The sequence below is a fragment of the Microtus oregoni genome, unplaced genomic scaffold (assembly GCF_018167655.1).
Source record: "Microtus oregoni isolate MIOR12 unplaced genomic scaffold, Mior012 000003F_ref0000135, whole genome shotgun sequence".
NCBI classification, from domain to species: domain Eukaryota; kingdom Metazoa; phylum Chordata; class Mammalia; order Rodentia; family Cricetidae; genus Microtus; species Microtus oregoni.
In genome coordinates this window covers 5,505,708-5,523,575 of record NW_024543062.1, presented here as the reverse complement: position 1 = coordinate 5,523,575, position 17,868 = coordinate 5,505,708, and the positions used below count along the sequence as shown (strand labels likewise).

General features: G+C 38.5%; 1 protein-coding gene across 1 annotated transcript in view; it reads left to right on the top strand.

Moving 5' to 3' along the window:
- Positions 1-17,868, top strand: part of LOC121446005 (cytochrome P450 3A13-like) — a 49,212-nt gene that overhangs the window by 17,128 nt on the left and 14,216 nt on the right. Inside the window, exons 5-10 of the mRNA XM_041648256.1 lie at positions 8,651-8,764; positions 9,004-9,092; positions 9,892-10,040; positions 13,965-14,092; positions 14,806-14,872; positions 17,447-17,607. Coding sequence (XP_041504190.1) covers positions 8,651-8,764; positions 9,004-9,092; positions 9,892-10,040; positions 13,965-14,092; positions 14,806-14,872; positions 17,447-17,607 — 708 coding nt within the window. The remainder of the gene's footprint in view (positions 1-8,650; positions 8,765-9,003; positions 9,093-9,891; positions 10,041-13,964; positions 14,093-14,805; positions 14,873-17,446; positions 17,608-17,868) is intronic.

Sequence of the window (17,868 nt, the reverse complement as noted above, 5' to 3'; positions counted from 1 at the left end):
CCAAAGGAAAACATATATTTCTTCTCCCAGATATTGGAAGTAGACAAGATCACTGGGCAAAAGTTGAGATCACGGGGCTGGGAATGGGGAAAAGGTGAGATGGGGAGAGAGAAGGTAGAAGGGGAGGAAGGGGAGAGTTGGGGGAATGGGATGGTTGAGATGGAAGAAGGGTGGATATGGGAGCAGGGGAGAAGATATCTTAATTAAGGCTGCCATTTTAGGGTTGGCAAGAGACATGGCTCTAGAGGAGTTCCCAGGGGTCCAACGGGATTTCCCCAGGTACTCAGATGTCTTTTTTTTATAGTTTTTATTAACTTTTTTTTAGGAGTATTAAATTCTTTTTTTTCCTATTTTTTTATTGCAAAAAGAAGAAAAAAAAACATAAACAAAAAACAAGTTTCCACTTCCTCCCAGCCTCCCATTTCCCTCCCCCTCCTCCCACCCTTCTCCCCCTCCTCCCACCCTTTTCCCCCTCCCCCCACTCCTCTCCCCCTCCCTCTCCAGTCCAAAGAGCAGTCCGGGTTCCCTGCCCTGTGTTAAGTCCTAGGTCCTCTCCGTCCATATCTAGGAAGGTGAACATCCAAACTGGCTAGGCTCCCACACAAAGCCAGCACATTAAGTAGGATCAAAACCCCGTGCCATTGTCCTTGGTGTCTCATCAGCCCTCATTGTTCGCCATGTTCAGAGAGTCTGGTTTTATCCCATGCTTTTTCGGTCACAGTCAAGCTGGCCTTGGTGAGCTCCCAGTAGATCAGCTCCACTGTCTCAGTGGGTGGATGCACGCCTCGTGGTCCCGAATTCTTTGCTCATGTTCTCCCTCCTTCTGCTCCTCCTTGGGACCTTGGGAGCTCAGTCCAGTGCTCCTGTGTGGGTTTCTGTCTCTATCTCTGTCCATCACCAGATGAAGATTCTATGATGATATGCAAGATATTCGTCAGTATTGCTCTAGGATAGGGTCATTTCAGGTTCCCAATCCTCAGCTGCCCAAGGAACTAACTGGGAACCTCATCTTGGGCACTAGGGAGCCCCTATAGGGTCAAGTCTCTTGCCCACCCTAAAGTGGCTCCCTTAACTAAGAATTGTGGTTCCGTGCTCCCCTATCCACCTTTCCTTTATCCCAATTCTCCTTTTTCCCCAGGTCCCCCCTCCTTCCCTTCTACCTTTTCTCTCCCCATCTCCCCTTACCCCCATCCCACCCCACCCCCAAGATCCCATTTTCTCCCCGGAAATTTGGTCTAATTCCCTTAGCCAAGAGGATAACTATATGTTTTTCCTTGGGTTCACCTTCTTACTTAGCTTCTTTAGGTTCACCTATTGTAGACTCCGTGGTCCTTATTTATGGCTAGAAACCAATTATGAGTGAGTACATCCCATATTCATCTTTTTGGGTCTGGGACACCTCGCTCAGGATAGTGTTTTCTATTTCCATCCATTTGCGTGCAAAATTCGAGAAGTCATTGTTTATTACGGCAGCGTAGTACTCTAGCGTGTATATATTCCATACTTTCTTCATCCATTCTTCCATTGAAGGGCATCTAGGTTGTTTCCAGGTTCTGGCTATTACAAATAATACTGCTATGAACATAGTTGAACAAATGCTTTTGTCATTTGATAGAGCATCTCTTGGGTATATTCCCAAGAGTGGTATTGCTGGGTCCAGGGGTAAGTTGATCCCGAATTTCCTGAGAAACCGAAACACTGACTTCCACAGTGGTTGCACAAGATTGCATTCCCACCAGCAATGGATGAGGGTACCCGTTCCTCCACAGCCTCTCCAGCAAAGGTTATCCTTGGTGTTTTTGACTTTATCCATTCTGACAGGTGTAAGATGATATCTCAAAGTTGTTTTGATTTGCATTTCCCTGATTGCTAAGGAAGTTGAACACGACCTTAAGTGTCTTTTGGCCATTTGAACTTCTTCTGTTGAGAATTCTCTGTTCAGTTCAGTGCCCCATTTTTTAATTGGGTTAATTAGCATTTTAAAGTCTAGTTTCTTGAGTTCTCTATATATTTTGGAGATCAGATCTTTGTCTCTTGCGGGGTTGGTGAAGATCTTCTCCCAGTCAGTAGGTTGCCTTTGTGTCTTAGTGACCATGTCCTTTGCTTTACAGAAGCTTCTCAGTTTAAGTAGGTCCCATTTATTCAATGTTGCCCTTAATGTCTGTGCTTCTGGGGTTATACATAGGAAGCGATCTCCTGTGCCCATCTGTTGTAGGGTATTTCCCACTTTCTCTTCTATCAGGTTCAGTGTGTTCGGGCTGATATTGAGGTCTTTAATCCATTTGGACTTGAGTTTTGTGCACGGTGAGAGATATGGGTCTATTTTCATTCTTCTACAGGTTGACATCCAGTTGTGCCAGCACCATTTGTTGAAGATGCTTTCTTTCTTCCATTGTATACTTTTAGCTCCTTTATCGAAAATGAGGTGTTCATAGGTTTGTGGGATAAAATCCGGGTCTTCTATACGATTCCATTGGTCGACTTCTCTGTTTTTATGCCAGGACCACACTGTTTTCATTACTGTAGCTCTGTAATAGAGTTTGAAGTCAGGGATGGTAATGCCTCCAGAAGATCCTTTATTGTATAGGATTGTTTTGGCTATCCTGGGTTTTTTGTTTTTCCATATAAAGTTGATTATTGTCCTCTCCAGATCTGTGAAGAAATTTGATGGGATCTTGATGGGGATTGCATTGAATCTATAAATTGCCTTTGGTAGAATTGCCATTTTTACTATGTTGATCCTCCCAATCCAAGAGCAAGGGAGGTCCATCCATTTTTTGGTATCCTCTTCAATTTCTTTCTTCAATGCCTTAAAGTTCTTGTCAAATAGATCTTTCACTTCCTTGGTTAGATTTACCCCAAGATATTTAATGCTGTTTGTGGCTATCGTGAATGGTGAAGCTTCTCTGATTTCCCTCTCTGCTTCCCTATCCTTTGTGTATAAGAGGGCGACTGATTTTTTGGAGTTGATCTTGTATCCTGCCACATTACTAAAGCTGTTTATCAGCTGTATAAGTTCTTTGGTGGAGTTTTGGGGGTCGCTTATGTACACTATCATATCATCTGCGAATAACGAAAGTTTAACTTCTTCCTTTCCAATTCGAATCCCCTTGATCCCATTATGTTGTCTTATTGCTATTGCTAGAACTTCAAGCACTATATTGAAGAGGTATGGCGAGAGTGGACAGCGTTGCCGTGTTCCTGAGTTAAGTGGGATGGCTTTGAGTTTCTCTCCGTTTAATTTGATGTTAGCTGTCGGCTTGCTGTATATAGCTTTTATTATATTTAGGTATGACCCTTGTATCCCTAATCTCTCCAAGACTTTTAACATAAATGGATGTTAAATTTTGTCAAATGCTTTTTCAGCATCTAATGAAATGATCATATGGTTTTTTTCTTTCAGTTTATTTATATGCTGGATTACATTGATAGATTTTCATATGTTGAACCAGCCCTGCATCTGAGGAATGAAGCCTACTTGATCATAATGGATAATTTTTCGGATGTGTTCTTGGATTCGATTTGCCAGTATTTTGTTGAGGATTTTTGCGTCGATATTCATGAGTGAGATTGGCCTGTAGTTCTCTTTCCTGGTTGAGTCTTTGAGTGGTTTTGGTATCAGAGTAATTGTGGCTTCATAAAAGGTATTTGGTAATGACCCTTCTGTTTCTATAAAGTGAAATACATTAAGGAGTATAGGTATTAGGTCTTCTTGGAAGTTCTGGTAGAATTCTGCATTGAAACCATCTGGTCCTGGGCTTTTTTTGGTAGGGAGGTTTTTTATAACAGCTTCTAATTCTTCGCGACTTACAGGTCTGTTTAGATTGTTCACTTGGTCCTGGTTTAGTTTTGGTAAATGGTATTTATCTAAAAAAGCGTCCATTTCTTTTACATTTTCCAGTTTTGTGGCATACAGGCTTTTGTAGTAAGATCTAATGACTCTCTGAATTTCCTCTGTGTCTGTGGTTATGTCCCCCTTTTCATTTCTGATCTTATTAATTTGCATGTTCTCTCTCTGTCGTTTAATTAGTTTGGATAGGGGTTTATCAATCTTGTTGATTTTCTCCAGGAACCAGCTTTTTGTTTCATTGATTCTTTGGATTGTTTTCTGTGTTTCTATTTTGTTGATTTCAGCCCTCAATTTGATTATTTCCAGTCTTCTACTCCTCCTAGGTGAGTCTGCTTCTTTTTTTTCTAGAGCTTTCAAGTGGGCTGTTAAGTCTCCAATATGTGCTTTCTTTGTTTTCTTTAGGTGGGCACTTAGTGCTATGAACTTTCCTCTTAGGACTGCTTTCATAGTGTCCCATAAGTTCGAGTATGTTGTTTCTTTATTTTCATTTAATTCAAGGAAGACTTTAATTTCTTTCTTTATTTCTTCCTTAATCCAGGTATGGTTCAGTAGTTGACTGTTCAGTTTCCATGAGTTTGTAGGCTTTCTGGAGGTAGCATTGTTGTTGAATTCTAACTTTAATCCATGGTGATCTGATAAGACACAGGTGGTTACTAATATTTTTTTGTAACTGTGTAAGTTAGCTTTGTTACCAAGTATGTGGTCAATTTTTGAGAAGGTTCCATGAGCTGCAGAGAAGAAGGTATATTCTTTCCTCTTTGTGTGGAATAATCTATAGATGTCTGTTAAGTCCATTTGCTTCATTACCTCCATTAATTCTCTAATTTCTCTGTTAGGTTTCTGTCTGATTGACCTGTCCATTGGTGAGAGAGGAGTGTTGAAGTCTCCTACTATTAGTGTGTGCGGTTTGATGGCTGCCTTGAGTTTTAGTAATGTTTCTTTTACGTACGTGGGTGCTTTTATATTAGGGGCATAGATATTCAGGACTGAGACTTCTTCCTGATGAATTGTTCCTGTTATGAGTATAAAATGTCCCTCTCCATCTCTTCTGATTGATTTAAGTTTGAAGTCAACTTTGTTAGAAATTAGTATGGCCACACCTGCTTGTTTCTTAGGTCCATTTGCTTGATAAGCCTTTTCCCAGCCCTTTACTCTGAGTAGGTTCCTGTCTTTGTAGTTGAGGTGTGTTTCTTGTAGACAGCAGAATGTTGGATCCTGTTTTCTTATCCAATCTCTTAGCCTGTGCCTTTTTATAGGTGAGTTGAGCCCATTGATATTAAGTGATATTAATGACCAGTGGTTGTTAACTCCGGTCACTTTTTTAGTAGTAGGGTTTGTGTGTTTTCCTTCTTTGATTTGCGCTGGTGAAGAGTCTCTAGATGTCTGAGTTATTGTGGTCATTGCTGGACTCCTTGGTTAGTGATTTTCCTTCTATTATTTTCTGTAAGGCTGGATTTGTGGCTACGTATTGTTTAAATTTGTTTTTATCCTGGAAAATTTTGTTTTCTCCATTTATAGTGAATGAAAGTTTGGCTGGATATAGTAGTCTGGGCTTGCATCCGTGGTCTCTTAGTTTTTGGACAACATCTATCCAGGACCTTCTGGCTTTCATGGTTTCCATAGAGAAGTCAGGTGTAAGTCTGATAGGTTTACCTTTATAAGTAACTTGGCCTTTTTCCTTTGCGGCTCTTAATATTCTTTCTTTATTCTGTATATTTTGTGTTTTGATTATTATATGGCGAGGGGTTGTTTTCTTTTGATCCAGCCTATTTGGTGTTCTTTTTGCTTCTTGAACCTTCATAGGTACATCTGTCTTCAGGTTGGGAAAGTTTTCTTCTATAATTTTATTAAGTATATTTTCTGGACCGTTGAGCTGCACTTCTTCTCCTTCTTCTACTCCAATTATTCTTAGGTTTGGTCTTTTTATTGTGTCCCATATTTCCTGAGTGTTTTGTGATGAGAGTTTGTTGGACTTGCTGTTTTCTTTGATCAGAGCGTTTATTTTCTCTATGTTATCCTCAGAATCTGAGATTCTTTCTTCTATCTCTTGTATTCTGCTGGTTATACTTGATTCTGTAGTCTCTATTCATTTACCTAGATTTTCCATGTCCAGCCGGCCCTCTATTTGTGTTTTCTTCTTTGCCCCCATTTCAGTTTTCAAGTCATGAACTGTTGTGATACGGAGCGGAGGGCTGTGTCCCGCCACCCGGCTAGCTTTACCCGAAATAATTACACGGAAACTGTATTCTTTTAAACACTGCCTGACCCATTAGTTTTAGTTTCTTATTGGCTAGCTTTTACATATTGATCTAACCCATTTCTATTAATCTGTGTAGCCCAAGAGCTGGCTTACCAGGAATGATCTTAACCTGCGTCTGTCTGGAGTGGGAGAATCATGGCGACTCTCTGACTCAGCTTCTTTCTCCCAGCATTCCGTTCTGTTTACTCCGCCTACCTAAGGGTTGGCCTATCAAATGGGTCTAGGCAGTTTCTTTATTAATAAGAAATCACTCCCATATCAATGAACTGTTTCCTTTATCTGCTTGATTGTTTTTCCTTGGTTTCCTAGGGTATCATTCACTGATTTACTCAATTCCTCGAACTTTCTATTATACTTCTCATCCATTTCTATAAGGGCATTTTTTATATGCTGTTTAAGGGTGTCAATCACTTTCATGAAGTCCGTTTTTTCTACTTCTTCTTGATTAAGGTGTTCATGTCCTCCTGTTGTGGGGTCACTGGCTTCTGGTGGTTTCGTGTTGTTTTTCAGATTGTTGGGAGAATTCCTGCATTGGTGTCTGCCCATCTCTTCCTCCCAATACTCCCCTTTGGATCTTCTTTTACAGGATCAGGTCTTCTTGCCCACTGATGTACCTTCCCAGTGATGTCACTCCCCAGAGATGTTTCTCCACAATGATGTTTCACTCGGTGCCCAGATCGAAACTCCACGCTGCTTGGTTAGCTCACGAACAAAGGGCCCACCCTGCTCGCTGCAGGCAGGCTATGGGAACAAAGGAGCTACTGGCCACCCCTTTGTCCTCCCGGTTCGGATTCGGTCCCAGCGCCCTAGCAGGCTGGGCAGGGAGGCGCTATGCCCCAAAGGAGGGAGGGAGGGAGGGAGACAGGGGGTGGGAATCTGGAAGTAAGCTGAAAGGGATAGGAAGAGAGAGGCGGTTTGGGCAGTATAGCCCCTGTAGGATGGCCAGGAAGTGTGGGCGGGCTGAGGTATGTTCCCAGCTGCCGCAGCACTCACTCACCACAATGATGTTTCACTCGGTGCCCAGATCGAAAACTCTGCACTCTGCGCTGCTTGGTTAGCTCGCGAACAAAGGGCCCACCCCGCTCACTGCAGGCAGGCTATGGGAACAAAGGAGCTACTGGCCACCCCTTTGTCCTCCCGGTTCGGATTCGGTCCCAGCGCCCTAGCAGGCTGGGCAGGGAGGCGCTATGCCCCAAAGGAGGGAGGGAGGGAGGGAGACAGGGGGTGTGGGGATCTGGATATAAGCTGAATGGGATAGGAAGAGAGAGGCGGTTTGGGCAGTATAGCCCCTGTAGGATGGCCAGGAAGTGTGGGCGGGCTGAGGTATATTCCCAGCTGCCGCAGCACTCACTCACCACAATGATGTTTCACTCGGTGCCCAGACCGAAACTCCGCGCTGCTTCGTTAGCTCGCGAACAAAGGGCTTAACTTTTATTTTTTTTGAGACAAGGTTTCTCTGTAGCTTTGGAGCCTGTCCTGGAACTAACTCTTGTAGAACAGGCAGGGCTCGAACTCATAGAGATCTACCTGCCTCTGCCTCCCGAGTGCTGGGATTAAAGACATGCGCCACCACCGCCTGGCTGTATAGGTTTAATTAATTATTATTATTTTAAAAGATTTATAATTATGTTTTGATGATGTTCTTTTCCTTCCCAAGCTCCTTCCAGATCCTGCCCCACTGCCTACCCTCCCAACTTTATGATTTTTTTAGCTCTTAAAAAAACCACAAATCCAAACCAAAACAATATGACAAACAAACAAATAAACAAAAGATATCTCACCCACATTGTCACACAAACATACAAACATGGACTCTCTTTCATTTTAGCCCAAAGGTGTTGGTAACTCAATGACTGCAACAAAGTTTAATTGTCAATAGCATGTTCTCTTAAAGGCGCTTGCAGGGACACAGCATCCTACCTGTATATTCACTGCTAAATGAAATGTTTCTTCCTTCCTTAACAATCATTACCTCCTAATAAATCCTAAAAAGGACAAGACCACATGAGCCTTTCTCTTACCAATAGTGGAGTGTTCCTGGGTCATAGCTTATGCAGTTCTTTTACAGGTAATTAGAGACTTGCGATTTTTGGACTGCAATGGCCTTCTGAGTCCCAGAAGGTGGCTGTTCCCATGTCTCTAGCAGTCCACCTTGACTCTAAAGTTTTTAGGATATTATTTTAATTATTTGCACATATGTATGTCTGTGTACGGGTTTGTTAACATGAGTGCAATGTTCACAAAGGCCAGAAGAACATGTTTGATCCCTATGATCTGGAACTGCAGGCAGTTTTAAGCCACCTGACATGATGCTGGGAGCTGAACTCTGATCTTCTGCAATAGCAGCATATGCTCCTAATAGATGAATCTTCTCTCTGTCCCTAGTTTGATTCTCCTTTGATGAGTATTTATTGAAAATTAAGCATAAAACTTGCCACCAGAAAGATGGTCATTATCTATTAAGGAAGTAGTGACTGTTTTATACATGTTTTGTAACCAAACTCATGGAGGGAAATATATATATATTATTTGTATTATAGTTTCTTGGTCCAAAGGGATTTATGAAAAGAAGTGTCACTTGGTCTCAGAATGAAGAATGGAAGAGAATCCGAACATTGTTGTCTCCAACCTTCTCCAGTGGAAAACTGAAGGAGGTAAGAAAGTGGAGGACTTATCACTGTAAATATATAAGACTGTGTCTGAGGACTGGTATAGTAATATCAAACTCATCACAGTCCTTTGAGCATAATATTCTTCAGAATGGCTTTTGTTCTTAACCGGTCTTACACAGACCATTAGAATATATGACTGACCTTTCATCATTTCGAAAGCCTAGTTGTATCGGGACTCAGAACCTTACATTAACAACAGACTGTGTTGTCTTTGTGATTAGATGTTCCCCATCATCCAACATTATGGAGATGTACTGGTGAAACACATTGGTCAGAAGGCAGAGGAAGGCAGGCCTGTTAACATGAAAGAGTGAGTAGTGCTGAATGCATTTTCTGGGGCCTATTTGCCACATTTGGAGATCTCTCTAGCCTAACAGGTAGCTAATATTCCCTGTGTTGATTATTCCAGAACAATATTCCCCGTGTTGAATTAACCCAGAGCTAGAGTAAATGTGTGGTGCGTTGTTACACAGCTGTGAACTATTTGAGAAAGATAAACTCCAAAATTACCTTGGTTAACACAGTCTCACCCCCTAAGCTGTACATGAAACAACATTAGATTAACTATTGTCATCTTGAATATTCTGGAAGACAAACTATAATATCTTAGAAAGAACATAATCTTAGGACAGCTACAGTTGTGGAGATTGGGAACGGTGGGAGGAGAGTGTATGTGGAACATTCTCAGGAGTTGGTTTGGCTAAGAGTGTTACAGATTGTAACATTGAACAATCTAAAATCATAGTTTTTGTTGAGGTACATAGAAAAATATCCATAAGAAAAAAATATTCTCCCACATCTCCATCAAACTCAAAAGTAAGAAGCTTCCACAAATGGAGAATGTAGTGAAACCTTGTTATAATGACACTGAAGTGATAATCTTAGCCTGTTTGAGCATACTGAATACAAACTATGACTAACTCTAATGTACTAAAACCTTGGTGAGTCTATTTTTATATTTTTCTCAGAAACATCCTTAGTTCCTATATCACACGGGATGACTTCTTCCAGGGTATCACAGTTTCCAAGAGTTTGAGTTGTTTGCATGCTTTATGTGTTCAAGACAGGGCCTGTGTGGGTCACATGCTAACTCCTGTTTCTTGACTCAGGATCTTTGGAGCCTACAGCATGGATGTGATCACGAGCACCTCATTTGGAGTGGAGGTGGATTCCCTCAACAATCCCCAGGATCCCTTTGTGAGAAACACCAAAAAGCTTTTTACATTTGGCATTTTTAATCCACTGTTTTTGTCTACAGGTAAATAGATTGTTTTTCAACTATATTAAGATATTAGACATATTCTAATAAACATATAAAACAAAATATTTCTCATAGTATATACATACCCTTTTGCGTCCCCCATCTTGCTCTCACTCCCATATGATCTGGTTCTCATATCACCCATTGCATTTTCACAACACATGTGGTTCTCCATCACTGCCACATACTTTATATTTTATGAAACGCCTTGGATGATCATGGCATTTTTGTCATTAATCTACTAAACTCATGATTTATATTTATACATTCACATACGTTAATTCATTCCTCCATCTCTTGATTGAAAGTCAATTTAATGTCATCTGCTTCAAATGTTTCTGGTTTTTTGTTATGGATAGTATATTTATTTTAAGAGTAGGTGTAGAAGTTTTTATCACATCTTTGGAATGAAGGTGAATTCCCTCAACAACCCCAGGATTCAGTTTGAAAAATACCAGAAAGAATTTAACATTTTGGATTTTCTCTATAGCTCCATAGCATATTTTTTAAGTCTATCAGTATTCTAAATTTGTTTTTAGCTAGCATATAAACTAAAAATACTCATGGCATACACACACACGCATACACAAACACACACATACCACACTACAATATATTCTCTCCCATGTCACTATTGAATGTTCTGACCCAATATCCTCCTTTATCTTTGCATATTACACATGCTTTTTCTTTATCCAGTTTTGGCGCATGTTTAATGTTGAGTTGTAAAATATGAAAAAACTATGATTTCTGCCCTTGAGCCCATTTATGTCAGGATTTATTTTTATACATTTACATGTACTGAACCATCCCTCCATCACTGGGATGAAATTGTAATGAATGTAATTTAATTCTTGTTATATTACTGATTACAATATTTTCTTTATTCTCTTTTCCTTAACAACAATTTTATTTCTTTATCTTGCCTCAATTCCCTGAATTCTTTCAGCATTTAGTGTTTTCTTGGAATTATTCAGAAGATAGGTATGTGTTATTTGAATTTTTTGAACAAATTTATAATCATTTTTATTTCTAATCTAGAGTTATGTCTGCTTATCTTTTTAAGAGTTGCTATTAACTTAATAATTATTGAAAGAAAATTGTTTTGGTTTTTCATCTTATTAGTGCTTTACTGCTGAGTTTTTTCTGTATGTGTTTGCATTAGAAGTTAAGTTTTCTTGTTGATTTAATTCATAGCATCTTTCTTCCTTCAGTGAGAGTGTTTTGTGTTAAGGTAAATCTAGCTATGAGTAGGGTTGAGATGAATTTTCTCCTGTTAGCCTTGTGTTCATGGCTCCGAGATCCCCACTCAGTCATTCTCAGTCAGTTGATCAATGTCTTCAACATGAGTTGTTATCCATCAGTAAGACTGCCATAAAAATATATTAGTGGTTAATTAAGAAGCTATTTTTAGAAAGTCTTTAAGTTCCAAATGTTTTAGCAACTAAGGCATACTCAATTCTCTCTCTACTATTTAGCTATTTGTACTATAAGTGAGAAAAGGAGGGAAGTAAGAAGTAAACTTTGGAGGAACTAGTGACTAGTTGATTGTTTACTAGTAGGAAATAGAGGAGGTATGAGTATAGAGAAAGGAAAAGGTAGAGACAAGAAAAGATGAGGAAAGATGTGGAAATTTTTTTTAATGTAGACTGGAATCAGAAGGTGAAAGCTGTGCGCTCATATCGTATAAAGCCGTCTCATCTCTCAGAAAGCTGAGTCACAGAGATACTGGGAACGAGACCAGTCTATGTTCTAAAAAAGAAGAAAGGTTATAGAAAAAGGTTTGTTAAACAAAGAAATCATATAGCATAAAAAGTGAGAAAAGCAGGAATCCATATTGGTATTGGTCATGGTAAAAAATAAGGAATAGCTGTAGTGGAGAGTAAGACTGTGGAAAAATTGAGATAAGAAAATAGCCTGGTCAGAATATCAGGTTATCTCACCAAAGGAGGACCCTCTGCATTATTCTCTTCACCAAGTTTTGCTCCAGAATATATTTGATGTTGAGTTTCATCATCAAGATGTTTCCTGGCTCAGCCTAATGAAGGTTATGGGTACCAAGAGGATCAGTGTGTACTGGGGGCTATGACTATGTTTTAATGATTTTGTTAATGGTGTTTTTTTTTTGCTAGTTTCACATTGGGCTTTTTTTTGTTCCATTAAATATGAATACAATTAAGTAAAGGAGCAGGGTTTTTTTTGTGTGTCAGTTGTATCGGTGAATGCTTTGAATTCCTGAGGTAATGATATAGAGGCAGGATGATTGTGATTCTTGACCTACTTAGCCTAAAAGTAAGATTCTTCTTCAAACATGGGGCCCAGGGATGGAACTTTGTGGCACGATGCTTGGCTAGCTTGTCTAGTGCTGCTTATTTCACCATCAACAATGAAATTTTTGCTTATTTTATTCAGATTATATTTAGTAATTTAGTATGCTCCTCAAACATGTGATTCTCATCCTCAGCACTCAGAGAGGTGTAATACTGACTGTGCCAGATCTCATGGTTGCAGCTTGTGTATCCTTGTATATTGATGCTGTACCCTGGTAGACATACAAACTGTTTTTGGTTATAGTCACTGAAGAGTGGTGAAGATAAAGAAAACAAACTATCATTATCTTTTTTTTTACTTAACGGGAAATATTTTCTCTGTAAATATCTGTGTAAACTCTTTGTTTTCATAGACATTTTTTATCAAGTTAAAAGAATTCCCTGAACATCTAATTTTATGAGAACACTGGACAGGAAGGATTATTGGAGAGCCTGTCCTAAATTTTCAGATTACTTCATTCAATGTGCTTGTGTGCAACTTGATTTTATTCTATTTGCACCGCTTTGGATAGCATGCATCAAGGTCAAAGTGTTTTATTGATGAAGTTTCCAGTAGCATGTATAAGTCACATTTGATACAATTTTACTTTGCATGACATATTCTGGTATGACTAAGAAGATAGTATTAGCCTTTATAATAAATTCTGAAGCTTTCTGTAATTTTGTGAGTATTGGACACTCCTGTGAAGAATTGGTTTTGGTTTTCTATAAATATTTTAGTAGAAGTCCATACTGAATTCCTATAGAGATAATGTATTTTTGTGTATATTTTTTATTAAAATTTAACATCTTTACACTTACAATGATATTTTTGTCCTTCAGTTATGTTTGGTTCTATGTTAGGTTTGTAGGTCCTGACAGTCTCGGAAATATTTGTGTGGTCTTACTCTCCTGCCCGAGTAATCCTGCAGAAGAGGGAGAAAAGGAATATAAGAGACAAATGGGTCAAGAACATTACAAGAAAACTCACAGAATCAAATAACCTGGACTCATAGGGGCTCACAGGGACTGAACTGCCAATGAGAAAGCCTGTATGGGACTGATCTAGGCACTCTGCATGTATGTTACAGTTGTGTAGCATGATCCTCTTGTGGGACTCCTATCAGTAGGAACAAAGGCTGTCTCCAATACTTTTACTCACTTTTGGGAACCTACTCCTCATACTGGGTCACTTTGCCCAGCCTTAATGTATAGGGAGTTGCTTAGTCTTACTGCAACTTTATATGCCTTGTTTTGTTGACAGTCATAGGAGACCTGCCCTTTTAAATGGAAAAGAAGGTGGAAGAGATTGAGGGGTGTGACCAGGGGGTGGGATGCTGTATTGAGAGGAGAGGAATGAGAAGACACTGCAGACAGAATATAAGATAAATAAATAAATTTATTTAGATTTAACATATTAAGTTGTGATAAGATATATATATATACATATATATATTACAATTTATTTTTAGCATGTGTCTGTCAATTTTGTTTCTGTCACTTGATTTGATTGTTTTATTTTTTAATTATACAGTCTTTAACATTGATGAATAAAGTAACTGCCAATTGGTTAAGTTAACATTTTCATCATGGTATTTCTTTTTCTCTATAGCACTCTTTCCATTCCTTAAAGGACTATATGACAAACTTGATATCGGCATTCTTCCTAATGATGCTTTAAGTTTTTTACAAAATTTTGTGAATAAAGCAAAAAAAGAGCGACTGGAAAATAACCACGAGGTAAAATGTATTAAAAATTATTTCAGTTTCAAAGCACTTCTGTCACATGTCACAAATTCCCTATGGAAATTCTCATTAAGATATTTGATGAATTCATTCTGTTTAATCTGTGTTGTGGCTCACCATTAAGTTGTGCAATTTCTTTGAGCATTGAGAGTACGACTTGAATAACACAGTTTTGCCTAATGAGACCAGTACATGGCAGAAAGTTACTGTTAGTAAGGTGCCAAAGAATCAGTATCTAATCAAATTTTTATTTCTCTGGGTATTTGGATTATTTGCACATAATCACATAAAATCCAGCAATAAGCTCCAGAAACAGCTGTCAATAAAAATGGGATATTATTTAAGAATATGTTAAGTAAACAACAGGTTGATATTCAGGACATTTTGCTAAACAAATGCATATGACAAAAACAAAAACTGACAATCATCCAGTCAGGGGTCTGTCATCAGTAACTTCAGATGCTCAGAATGAAGAAAAGCCCTGAGAAAAGGTGTTGGACATGGCAGCATGATACTAGAGTATGACAGACTGCTTGTTCTCCAAAATCTGTAGATAACAGTTTCTGTAACCAGCACTGTAGGCAAACTTAACGATAGACTGGCCTCAAATAAGTCATTATTCATAAAATAATTTAAGGTCTTCATCCCATATTCATTTTTGACTTAGCAACGTAACTTCTGACTTTGATATTTCTTTTTCTTTTAAGCGCCGAGTGGATTTTCTTCAGCTGATGATGAACTCCCAGAATTTGAAAGACGTGGAGTACCACAAAGGTAATAAAGGCTGCTTTACAGTCTAAGGAGAAGCACAGGGGGAGAGATTTGTCTTTGAAATGTAGACAGGGTCATTTAAGCAGAGAAGGCTTTCTGTTAATTGCAATGAGACACAGACATGTATTTAAAACGCAGCACCCTGAGGAACTTTCTAAAAATCAAGGAGTATCTACATAAAGAAAATATGAAAGTTATTATACCTTCCATCTATGACAAGGAAGCTACAATCATGCATTCTTAACAGCATAAATACTTAAACAAGACCTAAATTGTCTCAACAAGAGCTGACATTCCAACATAGCTGGGTAAAATCTCATGAAAACCCACTTTAGATCAAGAGATACAGATAGATAACAACAGCTGAGAGAGAGATAATTAGTTTTCCCCAGGGATGAGTCCATGATTGTTTATCCAATACTAAATGGTCAGCCCAGAAACAAATACAAGAAGGCAAGGCAAAACTGAGCAGACTCAGCACATTGTACTTATATGATTTTTATTTCTATAAAAATAAAAATTGTTAAAGAAGTGGTGCTAAACTTGAGGAAAAAAGTGTGGCATTGGAATGGGAGGAGGGAGGAGAGAACAGAGAAAATGAAATAATATTTTAATTAGAAAATTAAAATCTGAAGATCAATTTTGATTGTCTTTCACACCCCAAAAGCCTTCAATAATATGGGGTCACCTGCATCAATCAAATGCTGAGTCTCAGACTCATAAAGAGCTACCAAATCAGAACCTCTACCTCTAAATCTGTTTCCACAGCATCCAAAACGGAAGTACAGTCTCAAAATACTACCATCACTACAGTTCAATCATTGGAAGTGTGTTCTCTAGCTTAAGGGTCTTTGGAAATGTGTTTTTCCTTTTACAATAACATAGTACATTAAAGAAGAAAACCAGTTTTTTAACATGTTTCCTCTCTAACGTTTTACTCACTGTGTTTGGTTTTAGTATTTCAGAGTAAAGCTTCCCTTCATACATTAGTACTACAAAGTCTCTTTTGGAAATTTTTATTATTAAATCCCATTGTTAATTGCATATTTGAAGTCAGTAACAAATTTTGTTCCTTTTTAAAAAAAAATTAAATTTAAATATATTGTGATCATATTCTTTCCATCTCACAAGGCCTTCCAGATCTCCACACCCACCCAACTATAATTTTTTCATAAGAGAAAATAAAAAACCAATGTAAGATCAAAATTCTCCAAATCAATGAAATAAATAAAACTATACCAAAAAAATCAAACACCAAATTAACCAAATCAAAGCACGCATATGCATGCACACACACACACACACACACACACACACGAGAACACATACACACACACACACACAAATTAACTCACAAACTGAAGTGTCCATTAATTGTTGGGCATCAACTCCTGAACATGAGGCCTGCTCCAAAGTAGTTGATGTGCGAAGTTCATTCTACTGAAGAAAACTGATATTCCATCACCCAACAGGACAGTTCAGTTGTTAACCTTTCACCAGTAGCTGGGTTTTTTTTCCATTCATATTTTTAATGTAACAAAATAAACAATTGTAACTATGTAAATGTATGCAGACAGATTGTAAAAATATATACAGCTTTAATGGGGAAATAGACTTACAGAACCACCATTCCCGTGGAGACCAGGAAAGCAAAAGGGGACAGCTGGGCACATGCCTGGCAGATTTAAAGGTAAACATTAGCCCGAGGCGGACACGCTCCCTAAGGCTGGGCTTAACCCTACAAACTATAATAAGATAAAACAAAAACTAACTTATCAAAGTTGGGGAAGACAAGCCAACAGGAAAAAAAAATCCTAAGGAAATACACAAGAGTCAGAGAACCACTCTTTTGCACACTCACGAATCCCACTAAAATACAAAACTGGGAGCCATAATATATGAAGAGAAGAACTAGTGGAGGCCCATGGAGGCCCTATCCATGCTGCCTCAGTCTTTGTGAGTTCTATGAGCTTTGTTCATGTTGATTTCAAGGGACTTGTATTCTTGGTATTTTCCATCTCTGCTAGCTCTTACATTTTTTCCTGATTTCTTTTTGATGAAATTTGCTGAGTTTTGAGGAGAGGTATTTAGAGGAGACGTCCCCTTTAGAGCTGAATATTCCAAAGATTGTCACTGTCTGTCTAATATCGGGTTATGGTTCTCTACATTTGTTCCTACATGCTGCAGGAGGCGGCTTCTCTGAAGATGACTGATCAAGGCACTGATATACAAGAATAGTGAAATATCAATGAGTCAATTCATTTATTTTCTTTTACACAAATATTGTTGGATTTTTACCCTTGATTCCCAGCCTAACTAGTCTCAGGTTGTTGGTCAATTGAACAGTGCCAAGTCTTGGATCCCTCTCATGAAGTAGGTCTTAAGTCAAATGAGTTATTAGTTTTTACTCCCACAAGTATTGTTTCAACATTGTTATGAATATCTTGCAGGCAAAACATCATTATAGATAAAGTGCAGAACACCTTACTGTACGAAATATTGTAGAATTAATCAGGTGAAGTTTTTATGTAGGCATCAGTCTTGGTAATTGACACACAATGTCTAATTTTATTTTAGCTCTTTCTGATATGGAGATCATGGCCCAATCAATCACATTTATTATTGCCGGCTATGAGACTACAAGCACTACTCTTTCCTTTATTATGTATTTACTGTCAACTCATTCTGATGTCCAAAAGAAACTCCAGCATGAGATTGATTTAGCCATACCCGAGAAGGTGAGTTGATAGTGCCTGGAGATAGAGGGAAAAGGTGAAACCTCAACATGAAAATAGTTCCATACTTGCAATTGGAATCATAGTTAGTACAGTAAGAACTGATTCTTTCAGCAATAGTGTCTGAAAATTAGACAGAGGAAAAATATGTGCACAGAAAAACTAATCTCTCCAAATCTGTACAGAGCCTGTAACATCCACTATTTCTAAATACATAATAAGGTCTAAACCATGCATAAAATCTCTTTATATTATTAATGATAA